Raw genomic sequence first — 16,998 nt, 5'->3', positions numbered from 1 at the left:
GAACCAACAGCACATGCTTTTACATGTCCGCCTCTCTGACCTGCATCACTTAAATCGATCTGAAAGCCCCGATTGTATTCTCTCGATCTTTTCCGGGTTTTAACTCTGGCCCTTTTTTCACTGATCCACCACGGCTTCGCATTTTTAATGTAGGTTATTAAAACAATAATAAAGAGATGTTGAATACAGCAATTTATAATTCGCCATTGGGTTAATTATCAATTTTGTTAATAATATAACACTATTATTAATTATAGATTTAAGGTCAGATTTCTATAAAGACCTAAGTAGCTTATTACATTAATTATATAATTTCACGTTTCATAGTTAGAAAGGGAATAAACTGAACTATTTATTATGGACTGAATAGATAGAACTTGTAGACAACATCATACTAATGAGACATTTGCGAATACCTTATTCAAACTACAGATAGTTGTCATGTAATAAAATGGTTTAATGAAACATTTTTCAAAATCAAGCCATTTATTCTACGGAGAAAAAATCATTGGTACAATGTACAATTGGTACAATCGAAGTCGATTTTGCAAACCTAGTTTTGGTTACCCTGCCTATATGGCGACACTGACCATCAGCACCTTTTTTGAAATATCAAATTTGTTTCCTTCCTCTCCTTTGGGCTTTAGTGATATTCGACCTTGATTTTATTTACACATGTTAACTCTATTTTATTGCACCGTTTGTTCGGAATATAAAAAAAAATATTTTCCTCATCATACTTAAGTGAAGTAGGTGACTAGAGTACACAGGACAAGTTATGCAATGGTTTGTTTTGTACTAGCAGTGAAATTTCGACAATAAACAACAAACAATCTAAATATAATAAATAATACACTCAGCTACAAAGAAAAAATAGAGTAATCAACCTGTACGGTTGTAATTTACAACCCTGTGGTTTTGAATGGTATAGATATGGTATGTTAGGTCTAGCCTTTATCAAACTTAGAGTGTTTAAAACTTACTGCAAGCCCCTGAAATCGATAGTTACAATTGCGTGTACCATTTACATAGTTGCTGCGAACACAGTATAAGCGACGTATAGACACAGACGTCCGAATTCCCACTTGCATATAAGGTCGAAGATATCATCTGCAATCCATTTACCGAAGAGTTAATGAAAACCACATTAGCGTGAAGTGATACTTATTGTAATGGAACCTGTATCCGGTGCTGGGTGGGGACGTTATATCAAAATAACACTAGAATTTGGGCGTTTTAAATATTTCGTTATTTCATGAATAATCAGTAGCTGATTGTTAGTTGAGGGTATACATCACAGAGCGACAACTGGAAGCACTGAAAGACGTGAAAGATTAGTACTATTTCATGTGAAATGGCTTAAAATAATGATGAACGCTTATAAAGGTTACAGGTGTATATGATATTAAGCAATTTGAAATATTTCTGAAATATTAATGAAAAAAAAAAATTTTTTTATGATCTCCTTTTTGTAAGACTTACAGTTTCTTTACTCTTTTATTCTGTTTCGTATTATGTAAATGATTTATACGAGCGTTAGATAAATTTAACTTGTTGCAAGATCAAAATTGACGTGCTCCTTTCCAATTGTCTGTCAAATAAGATTCTTGAGTAATGGAGGTTCTTATTCAATCAGAAGCAATCAAAAGGAGATCCTTTAAAAACATGAAAATGGCTGAGTGGAATATATGATTAAACTTTTAAAAATATATAGTTGGAACACCTGGTGATACGCTCCGATATCTTTTAGGGAGAACCCATTTAACTAATGTTCACTTAAAATTACGTATTTAGGGGATTTATGGAACACCAGAATAGTAGTCAAGTTTCCTCATTTTCCCAGTCAACCCGACAGTAATCTGATGAATCAGGGGCGAAGGATTTGGCCAAGAACCATCTGGTAGTAAGTTGCTACCCTTGCAAAACATGGATGTTTCTTTCTATCCGGGTATTCGGATATGGTAGTAACAGTAACAAGACTCATGTTGTTCAACTTATTTATACATGCCATTAACAATTTAACCCTGTTTAGTCACTCACTAATACCTTTAGACAAACAACTTCTACCAGGGATTAATATACATATTCACACAACATCGTAGTTAGTCTATAAATAGACGTTTATCATCCCTCTTTATCTGCAGTGGTAGACTGACTACTCATCCCATTGTATTTTCTCATATTTGACAAAACAATTATTGAATCATAATATATTGAGTGAATAGTAAAACACTCGGCTCTTATATCAACTAGTGACCCGTAAAATACCTTTTTCATTCACTATAGAAATTCTTATAATATACAGGGATTTAGTGTGGATTGAAAATGAATATTATGGCTAAAATTATTGATATTTAATGACAGGTATGTAAACTTAGTTTATGTTCCTTTGTCTATCTTGTTTTAATTAGTTGAACATGAAATAACATGTATTTGGACTTACTTGTCTACGACTCTCTGAGGTTGGACACGATTCGCTCGAATTGTCCATGTTCAATCAAATTTCCAATGAATTTAAATCATTTTGTAGCTCATGTGTGAAAATCTAGTAAAAGCGAAATTATAAAACATAATATTTAGACAAATGTGTGGGTTCTTTAAGGATCAATAAAATCTTATAAAATAAATGTAGGAAATTAAAAACACGCCTTTCGTGTTCTGTATGTCTATAGCATGTCATAAATGTCTGAAACTGCCCCGGAATTTCTGAAATATACATAATTTAATGCTTCAATCAGGATGTGCATATTTTCATAATTTAAACAGCAATTATTCCATATTCATGTGGTTAACTGACGCGTTTATTGATATTATCAGTTTTGCAACAATCGAAAACGTTTGAATGTTTGAATAATTGGCTGAAACGATGGTTTTCTGCATATGTTTCTTCTAGCTAACTACATCGTTGAGGTCAAAGTACTACTTACTAGGCTTTGAGTTCGAAGTTATTGCAGTACACAGTGAACTGTCCTCTGCCTTTAGTGGTTAAAGCCTAGTGCTCCTAGAAAAGTAAACATTCCATTCCAAACCAGCATTGATAAGATAAGATGTGCTGTTTCAACTAATTAATTCCTTAATTAGTATGCGCAGAACACGACCTAAATTCACTGCCTATATTTATATCAATCATTCAAATATAATATATATATTTCATTCAATTTAGTCAAAAAGGATATTTTTTCTATCCGTAAAGAAAATTGAACTTATGAACTTCCTCTTTCAGTGTTTAGGTTAGTCTATTCTATTTAATGAGTTCGATAATGTTCTTGTGCATGTGACTGAAAATTGAGATATTTTCTACTACACCAAATATTGATTTAGCATTATGGTTTGTATTTTGCATATAATAAGATAATATTAATCAAGATATAAGATTTATTAAGCGATTACAAGTGATAGTGTAGATAATCCGCTTTCTGATATATTACCTTGGCTAGTTGTAACACACTATAATCTAATAAAGGATCAATGCTGTACAGAACAATAGGTAGGAATGTATAGGGATTGTTGTCTATATTAATATATAGCCAAGTATGTTATATACAGTGTTGCCTGCTAGCAAGGATTAGTCTACATTTCTATTTTATTTTATGCCGATGTAACATGGCTTACGACTCGGTAAAACCGTAGTGTTATTCCGTTCACGTGACAGCTTTTTTTTTAATATATCCATCATTGGAAATTCATGAATGGACACTAGTATAACCCCATTGTGTTATGTTACGTTTATTTAGACTGGTGACTTTACTTTTAAGATTATTCAATAGATGACTACTTATAGTATACAAGTAAACCGTGTTTAAAGATGGCACACAACTGAAGTGAAATTGAAGTAGGGAAATCTACGTACATTCATAGCTACAAATAGGCGAAGGATTTATTTTTAAGCTAAGCCTGATGGAATACTGATAGACTATGGTAAGATATTTTACTTTCCTTGTTTTTATTGAATATGACTGTTTTAACACGTTGTATCATCATATGGAATAGCTTTCGATAAAGGGCGATGTATAGTCGTTTGTCAATGGTAGGTTTTCAAATACAATACGAATTTAAACTCGGATTGTCACAAATATACAAAACTAGGTATTAGAAATAAATGATATGTATAGAACCAAACATTTACTGAACATAAATGATAAAATGCATTCTCGGGACCCTTTAGGTATTCACCTAACCCTCAAAGAAATGTTCAATCAATCATGATTAAGCTTTGAGGTTGGCATTTAATTGTCCTGTTCTAGTTGCTAAGTCTACAGTAACACATGCAAATATTGTTTAACATTATTTCCGGTGAGAAAAAAAAAACACTTTTGATGAAAAAGTTATTGGAACATCTTCCTTTTAAGCTTTGAAATAAAAAAGAATTCTTCCTAGTTACATTATGTAATGTATCAGAATATAGTTAACTATATCATGTAACAATAACTACAATAGAATCCATCTGCAGCTACCTCTCTTGTTCATCTGATTCTAACGTTTGATGTAAGGAAACCTTGTTCAATGGTGTCAAATTAGTTCGTCATTTGATCCGCCACCATTACTTCCTACGAATTTGTTCTTGATGTAATTGATCATGTTGGCATTTGTCTCGAGGATGATAAGTTATGTTGTACTCGGTATCAAGACACATATTTTGACTGAGATGAGGGCACACAGTTAATGTCCACACACTTCAGGTAGGGTCAGTTTTACAAGAGACTCAAAACATCTCATTGGTTAATAGTTGGGCATAGATCCAGACCATCTGACAACAACGGTGTTTCATTTAGTCGACGGTGTGTTCAGATGAATCGTCTGCTTCAAAATCGGACCCAACCGAACACAAAGAAGTTGTACTTCAGATTTAGGATTATGCATGTTAATGACATATAATTGGATCATATTTTGTACTGTAACCAATGGAATGACTTGGCACAGATACTTGGTGGGCCATTTATTTGCATTTTGGTCCTTGATCATTGATTATATTCATAAATCCGATATTCATCGAGTAGACTGCACATTCACATTGTCTATATGTATATAAACGAACAGCTACTCTAAACAGAAAGTGTGTCTCGTTTTATAAACCAATGCCTTGATCTGATATAATCATATTTTCTACTAGAATTCACAATGATTAAAAGCGTTATTAACAGTGCTTTACATGTACAAGTTTATCAGAATTCGGTACGATTTTGACATAAACAAGGACAATATAATTATTGACTTAGTCTAGTAGTCTGTGTCTCTATTATTGCAGGTTTAAACGAATTAAAAATAATAAATGATGTATGAATAATCAATATTTCTATAAGTTATGAAATGTTTTATCAGTTATATAAATTAGTGAGGTATTAGAAACATAATATGTCTGTAATATGCATATTAAAATTGGAAGTCGTCTCACATGACAGATTATTAGAAATATAAGTATAAGTTTGTGTATCGTGTAATTAAAGCGGATTAAAGATACGAGCGATTGATGAACCTACCCGTGTACGAGTGAAATTTTCATGATCTAAGTGCATGGTTGAAGCATTTATCCAACAGCTTTTACATCTTACTGTGCAAAAGTTATTGTGATGGAATATTCATCTAATTTCATTCATTCAATAAACCAAAGTTCACTTGTCGATATCACCTGCATTAATGCTGATAGATCTTGACTGAACTGTGCATATTTTATTGCAGACCAGTGTTCTCTTCCAATTCATATTGAAGTTTATTCCCAATTTGATATCTAAAAGAGAGTCTCGCATGTAATTGGAAGAGACAGATTACATGATGTAGCCTATGTGATCCAATATGATAAAAAAAATTATATCATGAATTATTGGCAACATCTGTCTTTATGACACGGTATTATATCATACATCAGTACAATTTTAAAACATATTATTTAACTCAGTCATGAACAACAGATACTCTACCGTGGTATCTCAAAACACACTTTTTAAATGTACATGTTATATGCACGAGTAATACCATGTCTATAAATATATAGAATATTTTGGGTTCATCAGAAGTTATATGTCCATCACTGAATGTTCGGTTTGCACATATTATGGTTCTCAGTGCTTAGTTTCTCCTGCTCATCATGTTGATGTAGTAATATAATAAACCTACATCACATACTTTGCTAGATCTGAGACGGAGAGGTTAGTGAATGAATGTTGGTGATCAATTTATTTTTAGTACAGTGTCGATCGTTAACCAGCTGCAAAATCAGAACAAAAGATGTTCGAAATAAAATTTAACTTTTTGTATACAACTTTTGACAGCCTCGATAATATATTATTAAAATTCTAAGGACTTCACATTGCAATATATATTTTTATCACTGGATTGTAATCTATAATATATCATGGTACACCAGACGGAACAAACCCTGATAATATGCTTGATAAACCTTTGTGACATTCCATACGGCTGTCTCCGTCTAAATTGTCTCTGAGAATAAAATCATTTTGCAGCCGATATAGTTTTCATAAAACTAAAAAAAAAAAGATTTTAGCTACTTCATCGTTTTCACATGCATCAGTTCATTTTCAAATTTCTATAACAGAATGTTATGCTTCGGAGACTTTTTGTCACAAAACAGTAATTACACAAAAAGAACTTCTGTAAGGGAAGTACTTTGAACTAACCGACTAGAGCATGGTCGGTTTTTTCCTTAATGGAAGGAATTTGATCATTACTATTTTCTTTTCACATAAATATGACCTGGCAGGATTGTCACTCAAAATCGGTTTAGTTAAACCGGGATTAAAATAACTATTAACAGTCTACATTATATTATGTTAAGGACATTTGTCAGGCTGAAAACCAGAATATTGTCAAATTCGACCTATATCCATTACATTCGACAACTCACAAACTCCTTATGTTTCCTTTTTTAGTATCCAATAGCTCAAAATAATTAAATTTAACACATTCTACTAAATTATTTTTCTTGATTTGTTAGATAATTTCATATGATTGAGAACATGAACTTTCTGACTTGTTCCCCTTTAGCTAATTACACGGGATATTCGAGTACGTAATAAGTATTATTTTAAGGACAATCCCCTTTAATACCACGAGTAAATAAGCTTAATGCCATGTTATTGATTGGTTGTGATGAAATAAAGGTGATGTAATTTCTATATTCTCTGATTTGATCATTAATTAAAATAAATAATTCCATTACATGCATGTTGATTTGATTTCTGTTAATGCTTAGGTTACAATATCGAATGGAAGCAGGAATCTTGACCAATTAATTCATAAATTAAGTAGCCTATATTTCGAAATAAGATCGTGTTTGAACTAAATTGATTTTGAAATCCTTTCTAGAATGAGCAAGATTTTTTTTTTGCATTTAGCCTCGTAAACCAAAGGGGGGATCAACTAGGGCCAATGTAAAAGGATTAAAAGACATACTTAAGATTATGCTATTCTGCACAGAGCTTTCAACAAACACCTCTTCACTTGTTAAATAATAACTAAGTTCTCCGTGGAGAAAAATATACTTTATGTCATTAAGTATTGCAACAGTTTCCAATATTATAGAATAACACGAGACGAGCTCAAGGGAACACTTGATAACTATAGTATTGTGGAAAAACCTTACAAAAAATACAGTTTTTATTTATGTTAAATGTTATTTTGAACAAAGCAAATCATTGATTACTTTTCTGTTACACAAAAAACTCTTTGCTGTTATTTAACCTGCATTCATTTAGGCTTCCTGTTTTATTGAAAATTAAGGAAAAACTACTAAGAGTGTGTATACGTTTATTTCAGTTTTAAAATACACTGTAAACCTATTCCTGTTTATTGCATCGTTTATCCGAGTCCTTCCTTAAGTTATTTAAACTATACTTTCCCCTTCCAAAGATTATAGCCACAGAGTTTAAGTGAAAGATCTCTGGAGGGTAATTATAACATGTTCATTTTGTAGGTACCAAGTATCAGACATTTATAATTGTAGACAGGAACGTGAGTTATCAACACATTCTCGGCTACATACTCCTCTCAACACTGCATGATCTTTAAAATTTATTAGCCCAATAAGTTGAAGAATAGCTGGACATCAAGGTTCAAAAGGGAATGTAACACTGTGCAGCATACTACTTTGCAGTTTGAGAAACAGAATATCATGAATACTTTCATAGTACAGAGACGGCGATCTTACCAATATCTCTTTACTTAACTGAATTTTAGCTGGCGAATAAGACATGCTGAGGCGAGGGAAGATGTGTTTAATTATTAAGCATCAAGTTTTCTCCAAGATATTTATGATAGAAAACTTCCATTAAATTGAGCCATAAATTGGAAATCTATTAGTCTACGGTTCCTTCTCTCATTAAGTAAAGCATAATGACTGGTAAAGATGTCGTAGACAAGATTTTAATAAACCTCTTTTAAACACCTCGTGATATTTATGGACTTTGTATTCGGTCAACATTAAAGGTAATATTTATCCAAATAGCCTTTCTGACCTATCGCTTCAATACCTACGCATTCATGCTTCTAAGAGCATATATTTGATATAAATGTAGTAGATTAACATTATGAAGCGTCAAACTGGAACGTAGTATTTAAATATTAGCAGACAATTATATTTCTCTGAACCAAATGTGTTCTTCTAGGCACCAGTCACCTTTCTAGATACCTTTAATGCCAATTTTTTAGCCACAAGCAACACATCTTTGACTGATAGTTGCTATGTTCGGTAAGGACACCATTCCAAGGAGAGATCTGTCACGTTTTGTGCGTTTACTAAACTGCGTTGTCTTGGTAAACATTATTGGACATACCTTGTGCATCATCTCTGAATTATTTTATTACTTTGATGTCCATTGAGCCAATTTGATTGTTAAACAACACTAAAAGACCTAACGTTTTCTTCAAGTTGGAGGTTCATTCGATTATACTGCAATGACTAAGTAGCATCATGGTTCTATAATCTGTAACACTATATACCTAAAGGACTAATTTCAAGAAAATTCATGTTGTTGTAATAAACCTTATAGTTACTAAATAAAAATAACTGTCATTGGTATCATTTAAATGTATTACCTTATGACCATTTTTAGAATGGAATGGATATGCCAGGAGAGGATGGACTACAGATAGATTCCAAAACCTTAATGGGTTTACTCTTGAAACTCTACCCAACGTTTGCACAGCCAACAGTTAGTAAGGGACTCCATAACAATAAGCGAGATTAAATGATCTAATATAGAAATAGACTAATATAATAGCGTTACGCCTTCATTCATTCTGATCATCTTTTCATTCGAAATCCTTCTTCTATTATCTATCATATGAGGCTATTTGACCTAATTATGTGACGGTTTGACCCACTTACTAGTAGTATAATAAGTAGAAAGAAGTGTATTAATCATGAAAATTAATTGATATCGTTTCCTCCCTCTCTATAACTGTTAGCTTTGTAAACTGATCTTTAAACACGGCGCTAAAAATGTTCGAACATCAAGTTGAACTTATATTCTGTCTAAAAATAGAGCAATTTGAAATGTCACACGCCTTCATCATCAAAGCTTATATGTAGAATGTTATTTTTTTGTGAAATATTGGCTTTATTCGAGAGTTGAAGACTTTTAAGACTGGAAATTAGGGAGTATTGTCAGTATAAAAATAAGTCTTTGTCTGATATGACAGTGTCGGGTCTTAACAATAAGGTTAGTTTGATAAATATTATACACAACCTTTATCTTTATACTACATCTGCACATTATAAAACATTAATGTCGCCATGATTTTAAGAGTGACAAAATATCTTTTAAATTTGATAAACAACCAACTATTTGTTTAGTATTAAATGTTAAAAGTCATTGTTAATTGTCATTGATTTTGTTTTGATCTTTGCTTTGGTTAATGATTGTCATTTCTGTTTCTGATTTCAACTGAAATTATAAGCTGATAAAAACAAAACACTGATTTTCTTTTTCACCATCTATCTTGTGTGGTATATTAATGTAAAGCTTTAAGTGGTGTTTTTTTAAATGAACAATGTCCAGAAATTTTAGATATAGTGATATAGAAAACACGTTCATCAATTGGAAAAACTGTACTGGATAAATTGAAAAATAAATCGAGGCCTTTTAATACCACAATCGGTAATTAAAAAACGAGGTGGCTAACGCCCCTTCCAGTCGGAACGCCTAACATAGCAGACTACGTCGCGTTGGCCATCGTCAATATCCCAACCAAGGGAAGAATATAGGAATTAATTTCATTTCAACCAATGTGACAAGTTGTGACCAATTGGTCTGATTTAAAGAGGAGAATACATCCAAGAGTGGGTAAATGAATCATGGGACACAATTTTTAACTTTGAAAAGCTTTGTTGGAGATACAGTTCATAGTTACAAGTCTTTCTTTTGTATGTGACCCACTTCAAACAATCTGATATCTTATTAATCGTTACCAGTTTCAAAATATCACATTGTTATGTTAACTATGTGAAGGTTGCTACATGATTACTATAATCTATTGCATCAAATCCTGGAGAGATGGAAGTTGGATAAACGGCTTCTTCGTAAGCTGAATTCAATCCTATCAACAAGAACACATTAACCCTGTGATTTATTGAATAAAGTATATTTTCGATTTATTTCATAAGAGAACTTCTGGTTGTCTGTTTGTTAATGACATGCACTGCAGCTGAATTGCTGTCCTAACGATTGAATGTGGTTTTGCTTACTGTTATTTACATTACTATTTTACAAATGCTATTTGCAGCGATCATTAGATCGGTTATGATAAGAAATAATGTTCAGACAGCTTGACTTGAATTATGTCATTAGTTTCTGCAGGAAAATCCCACATTGTCTCTTTTGATTTCAAAGATTTGTTGTTCTAGCTGTAAGATGCAAACCATATTTGATTGGATACATAAAATCAATGATGTTAGCGCCTTTAGGTTTATGAGGCTGATTTAAATAGTGATAAATCCCTTCTGCATTTATCCTATCAAAACTTTAATGGACTGTTGGAAATATAAATGAACGTACAGCAACCCATATAAAGTAAATCAAGCGAATGTTAAGAATTGATTTTAACGTCAAATTCTTGATAAATGTTGATTACGATTCCTATATTTAATCGCTTTTCAAAATGGCTGCTGCTTCATCATCTAATTTGAATGTGTCCCATAAGAAACTAAATGAAAGATTGTTTGATTACGTGTGATGTAAATGGTATTCGAAAACAATCAACTTCACATTAAGATTGAAAATATGAAATACCAAAAACAATTTACGGCCACAAAGAAAGATTATTGTTTTTTCATAGACATTGAATTAAAAAGTCAATTTCCAGGACGTAGTACATTATCATCAGATTTTTTACTTTTAATATTTCTTAATATGAGTTCTTCATCTAGTAAAAATCAAAAGTTACAGTTACATATGAATGATGTTCACTGGAATTTGTAAGGGGAAATGATAAAGTTGAGGTAGTTTTTAATCAAGCAAAGATCATATTGACATTGATTTGAAAGACATGGTTCTTAATTAAAAACGAAAAAATGAAATGAGTTTATGTAATATTATGGTTTATGGTTTTAATTTTGGCTAAATCAATAGATGAACTAAGTAAAGGGAAAAATAAAAACCTTGACAAAATTGAAAAAAAAAATGTTTATAACTTCAAAGGAAAATGCCAAAGACAATTATATTTAAGCTTTAAATTGTTTAAATTAATAGTTTTAAATCAAATTATCGTATTGAACTAACATAGATCTATGTCAACTGAAACCAAATAAAAGTGTGATAAAGTATATTCTACTCTTACTAGGCTTCAGAAGACGAGCAATGATAAGACGTATTAGAATCTTGTGCTACGCACTAGCGCGGACCACAAGCAGATCTCGCATGGAACCAACACTTATGTATACTTGAGTATCCAAAGGATTTGGGCCTTCGTATTTTAGCTGTTGTAATATCATTTGTGATGAATTTTTTATTTCAACGTCTATCCTACAACATTCAATATGATGCAGTTTTATGGTTAAGAATCTCCGCATGATTTCTATAAATACATTTAAAAAAAATTGCACTGAATAGTCATCATGAAGAGTAGCAAATTACAAGAACAGTTAAATAAAAAACAAATGAAATATTTTATCGTTTTATAATGATCACTACAAAGAATGGTTTTATGATAATTTTACACAATTAATTTTGAGCGGTTATCATATATTAACATATTTCACATAATTTACCAGTTTCGACTACACAACATAAATGTCACATGCGAAATATATTTCTACTTCTCAGTCTTATTGGTCAGATCCAAATGTTATCAAACAAAATTCAAATAGTTTTTCTAAAATACTAATAGGGGATCAAAATGTCACTTCAATTACTTTAAGTCCGGGTAGTCGCCTACATTGGAGTTTCAGACGAGACCAATATCATTGAAAATGAGCTTTGGTCATGTTTTGTAGCAATCAGGAACATTTAGAGGTCGAGATCTTTGGTCCTTATAGTAAGGATTAGTCTTATATATACCCTTCTGACATTTCCTTTTGCTAAAACGTCATTCAGTAATTAAATGTACCCTTGTACAGAAACTCATTAGAAAAAAATAACCATCTTTCTGATTTAAATCCCTTATTTGAATTTCACCAAATGAATCACTCGTTCAGTTTATTGTAACTATGGCTTGATATAATTATAATGGCTGACTCTTCTATCCACCAGTATCAACATCCTCCATCAAAAATCACAATCAATAGTATCTGATGGTTTCAAGAAGCTTTAAGCCCTATATACATGTATACACTATAAGTATCGAGGATGACACCAATAACATCATTTCGATTCCCTGTCTGTGATGGCACGACTACCAATACTGTAGAAGCTAAAATAAAGCTATAAAGGCTCTTTTTAGTCTTGGGTCTTTCCCTTGCAGAAATATATTTTACGAATCAAAATTGGAAATTATATCAACAAAGCTTATTTATAATGTTGATTTGAATTGTATATGCCATACGTAACAATATTTCATTTCATATTTTTATTAAATATATTGATTTCATAGTCGTGAATTAATTTCTAAAAAATAAATTTACCTTTTTTTGTATTTTTTGTTGCTAGAATGATTTTGTCTGGACTAGAATAACTCAGGACTATTATTAAAAACAAATTAACGTTAGTCGAATGTGGGATGGATAAATAATCTTTAAAAGATTCAACTGAGAAGTGCATAATTTAGTTACTAGCATCCTTTAATGTACAATAGTTATCGCAACGTATTGTTCTATCCTTATGACTAACACCTTCACTTATCACATCAATATTTTTTTAATTTTGTCTTTTCAGCTAAGAAAGTAGTTTAATTTTGAATGGTATCACTAAACCTACTACAACGAGTGATTGATAGGTACGTAAATTTCAGATATCTTTAATTCAATTATAACATATTCCGTCATGTTAATAAATTTCTACTATCTTTTCGTTATCTTGAACTTATTAGGTTGTTGAAAGCAGGTCAAATACATTACCATATCATCTAAAACCTTATTGCAATGGATTGTATTATTTTTGCTCATGGTTTAATATACCTACATGACATAGTGAACAAAAATGTGGCACATTCGCAAAACACTATCCATATATTTTAGAAAATCTGTTAAGTTTACACTTTAATGTTATCCTGGACATTGCTTTGAATTTAACAGTTACAAATGACATTAAGACATATAAATCTTATTATGCCTTGTTATCTTGTTATATAAAGGTGTTCGAAGGCGATGTAGTCTTCCATATTTGCTTGAAGTTGTAAATTTGTTAAGTACATGGTAGACGGTCAAGATTTCGGAGGACAATAATTAGCACTCAAATATACTTTTCTCAGTCAAGAAATCTATTGCAAATTCATATATAGGCTATTTGGTGGTGGTATTTACTGTAAGGGTCAGATGCAAATATTCGATGGACCACAAGTTGATGGTGATTTAGCCAATGGTAGAGTTTAGACCTGCACACCAATTATTTCTCTTGTAAGAATATGGTCTTAGATAATCTGCTAAATCTAATCCTTGTGAATTACTAAACCTAATCTTATATATAATTATTGATTAATGTTTTTGTTTGTGACTTGAGAGAATTATTAGTAACCTTATAAATATATATAATTATAACACATAATCCCAAATTTCAGATTTACCTACTCAGAACATGGCTACTATAATATGTTTTACACGGATTAAGAAAAACATAAGCGTCTTTTCATACGACAAAATTCGTTCTGGTTGAACCTGAAATAAATGTATATGAGCTATTTACCGGCGATCTCTTAGTATGTTACCCGTTATATTATAAGACGAGTCGACAGAAGTAAAAAAAAACTTGGCTAGTTCTCTCAATAACTTTGAGGCGTTCTAACCATCATAATGATTCAACTTATTCCACATAACAACACGTGAATCTAGAAGAATGATGGAGGAAATCTGTGATACCAGTGAAATATATGTGTTTCTGTAGTTAAATTATTGCCAATCGTCAACTTTCTCGATTAACGAAAATCAAAGTAAGAATCACTCATCCATAGATCTGTAGTGAAAATATAGCCTGCCTTGTCAATATTCAGTTATTGAACACATTCGATCGATCAAAGGACGAACGTTGTTTGAATGTGAAAGATAGTAAGTGCTTCGACAGAATAGTCTGTGGAACTCACCGTGTGTATTACGAGTTACTTCGGTGATCAGAGAGCAATATAAATGTCGGTACGAAATGCTCCTGGGTAAATAAAATGTAATGTGATATTTCCTCAAAACTGTGTCATGCGATTTTAAGTCTACAGTAATAATTTGACAAAGTTTGTGGAATGGCGGAATCGGCGAGGGATTCTAGTTTCGTTTATGACAACATTTCGCGTCAAAATGTTACGGAACTGGTTGTGGATATGGTCGGAAATGTGACCTCTGGATTTGGAACCAATTCCACAACCCCGAAACCGGATTTACCACCACCATCACCGTATGCCTTATGGGTTCAAGTGGTTATAGCAGTTATAATAGGATGTTTAATAGTGGCTACTGTTGTTGGAAATTCTTTAGTGTGTATTGCTGTCGGTATTGTTAAAAGGTTACAATCTCCCTCGAATTTTTTAATTGTTTCGTTGGCTGTTGCTGATTTATTAGTTGCGCTTCTTGTGATGCCATTTGCTATGTTGCTAGATATAAAGGCATCTTGGTTAATGGGTGATGTTGTGTGTGATGTTTGGACATCGCTCGATGTTATGCTATGTACTGCTTCAATTTTAAACTTGTGTATGATCAGTGTTGATAGATATTTTGTTATTACCAGACCTTTCCAATATGCCATGAAAAGAACTCCGAAACGTATGAGCATAATGATTGCTATAGTGTGGATAGCTTCTGCTTTGATATCAATTCCCCCAGTGTTCGGTTGGAAGGCTGAAAGAGGGCCCTATACGTGTTATATTAGTCAAGATCTGGGCTACCAAATTTATGCAACGCTGGGTGCCTTTTATTTGCCTCTAACCGTCATGATAGTAGTGTACTTTAAAATTTGGAGAGTGTCGTCGAGAATTGCCAAAGCCGAAAATCGATCAAAAGTTGGAAGCTTTGATAAAGGCGCTGAATTTCAAGTTGGGCGTCAATCTAAGGACAGTGGTGACAGTCACGTGTTACCGAATGGAACCTTATCTGTACCCGGCACAACCGAAGAAGATGAAATTCCGTTAAAAAAACAAAATTCACGGCGACATTTCAATATCAAATCTCTGCTGCCAAAACCACAGAGAATGAACCATTCAATGGAAAGCAAGGCTACAAAAACATTGGGTATAATCATGGGAGGGTTCACGCTGTGTTGGCTACCCTTTTTTATTCTTGCTTTAGTTAGACCCTTCTGTGGCGCCAATAGTGAGTTTTGTCACATCCCCGACTGGTTAACAAGTGCTTTAATGTGGTTAGGTTACTCAAATTCTTTCTTCAATCCTGTAATTTATGCTCGTTTTAATAGAGATTTTAGAACACCTTTTAAGGAAATTCTGTGTTTCAGATGTAAAGGAATTAATACTCGAATGCGCTCAGAAAGTTATGTTGAACAATATGGAAAAGACCCATCGTATAAAGACAGTCTGAAACCGCCAACGGAAACCGTGGTTCAGTACAACAGCCATGGTCAAACTGTGGTTACCTTAGGAAATGGTTCGGCCAATGGACAGAGGGAGAGTAAAATATGAGGTGTCATGTTGGAATTAAATCGGTAATGTCTCAATGAACAATTGTTGGTCGATGGAAAGCAACATGTCTCATACACCTAATTAATTGTGATAGCCCATTCTACTCTTTAATCAACAATTGTTAATCAGATAGTTGAGGACGGTTAGTCTCGTCAAATTGTTACATTACAGTAAACGAAATGAAAATTGTGAACCACATGAGGTAGTTGAAAACTGTGAATCAGGATTATTTTTGTCAAGAAATCTGTGATTAAAGGAATATTATCGCCATATGTTAATAGAAAGGGTAATAAGATATATTATAATATCACGTCATGCTGTTAGTATACAGATACCGCAGTACTATAAACAGAATAATTGTTTTCACGAGTAAATCTAGGGATTTAATTCACTTAAAAAAATGGTGATAAAACTTAAAAATCCCTGGATTGCAAACTGTGATCATATAAAACTGGGTAAAATATGAACAGGTTGACTGCTGAACAGTCGGTTCTTCCACAAACCAAATTAATGCTGCTGATTTTCATTGGTTCTCCGACCATCATGGACGTAGGATATCAAGGATATCTTCAAACTAGGTGAGCAACATCTGCCTCCAAGGGATAGTAGCTGTGTCGTGTATTTCCGGTCCAGAAGGTACTAGGTACTATGGATATTAACCAATGAAACCAAGTCAACGTTTACTGCATAATATAGAGTCAAGTAAGTTAAAAGATCAATTGGGCGATTTAAAGGACAAACAGTTGTAAATTTGATGAAATATTACTAATTTGATTAGTT

General features: G+C 32.5%; 1 protein-coding gene across 1 annotated transcript; it reads left to right on the top strand.

The window, feature by feature from the left end:
• Positions 1-14,910: 14,910 nt before the first annotated feature.
• LOTGIDRAFT_108926 (hypothetical protein) lies at positions 14,911-16,218 on the top strand (the record flags this gene model as incomplete). The annotated part of the gene is made up of 1 exon (XM_009068267.1): positions 14,911-16,218. One exon carries the CDS (start codon positions 14,911-14,913, stop codon positions 16,216-16,218), a length of 1,308 nt encoding a protein of 435 aa, XP_009066515.1.
• Between the last annotated feature and the right edge of the window lie 780 nt (positions 16,219-16,998).

This window comes from Lottia gigantea, assembly GCF_000327385.1.
Source record: "Lottia gigantea unplaced genomic scaffold LOTGIsca_9, whole genome shotgun sequence".
NCBI classification, from domain to species: Eukaryota; Metazoa; Mollusca; class Gastropoda; family Lottiidae; genus Lottia; species Lottia gigantea.
This window is presented reverse-complemented; position numbering and strand designations above follow the sequence as displayed.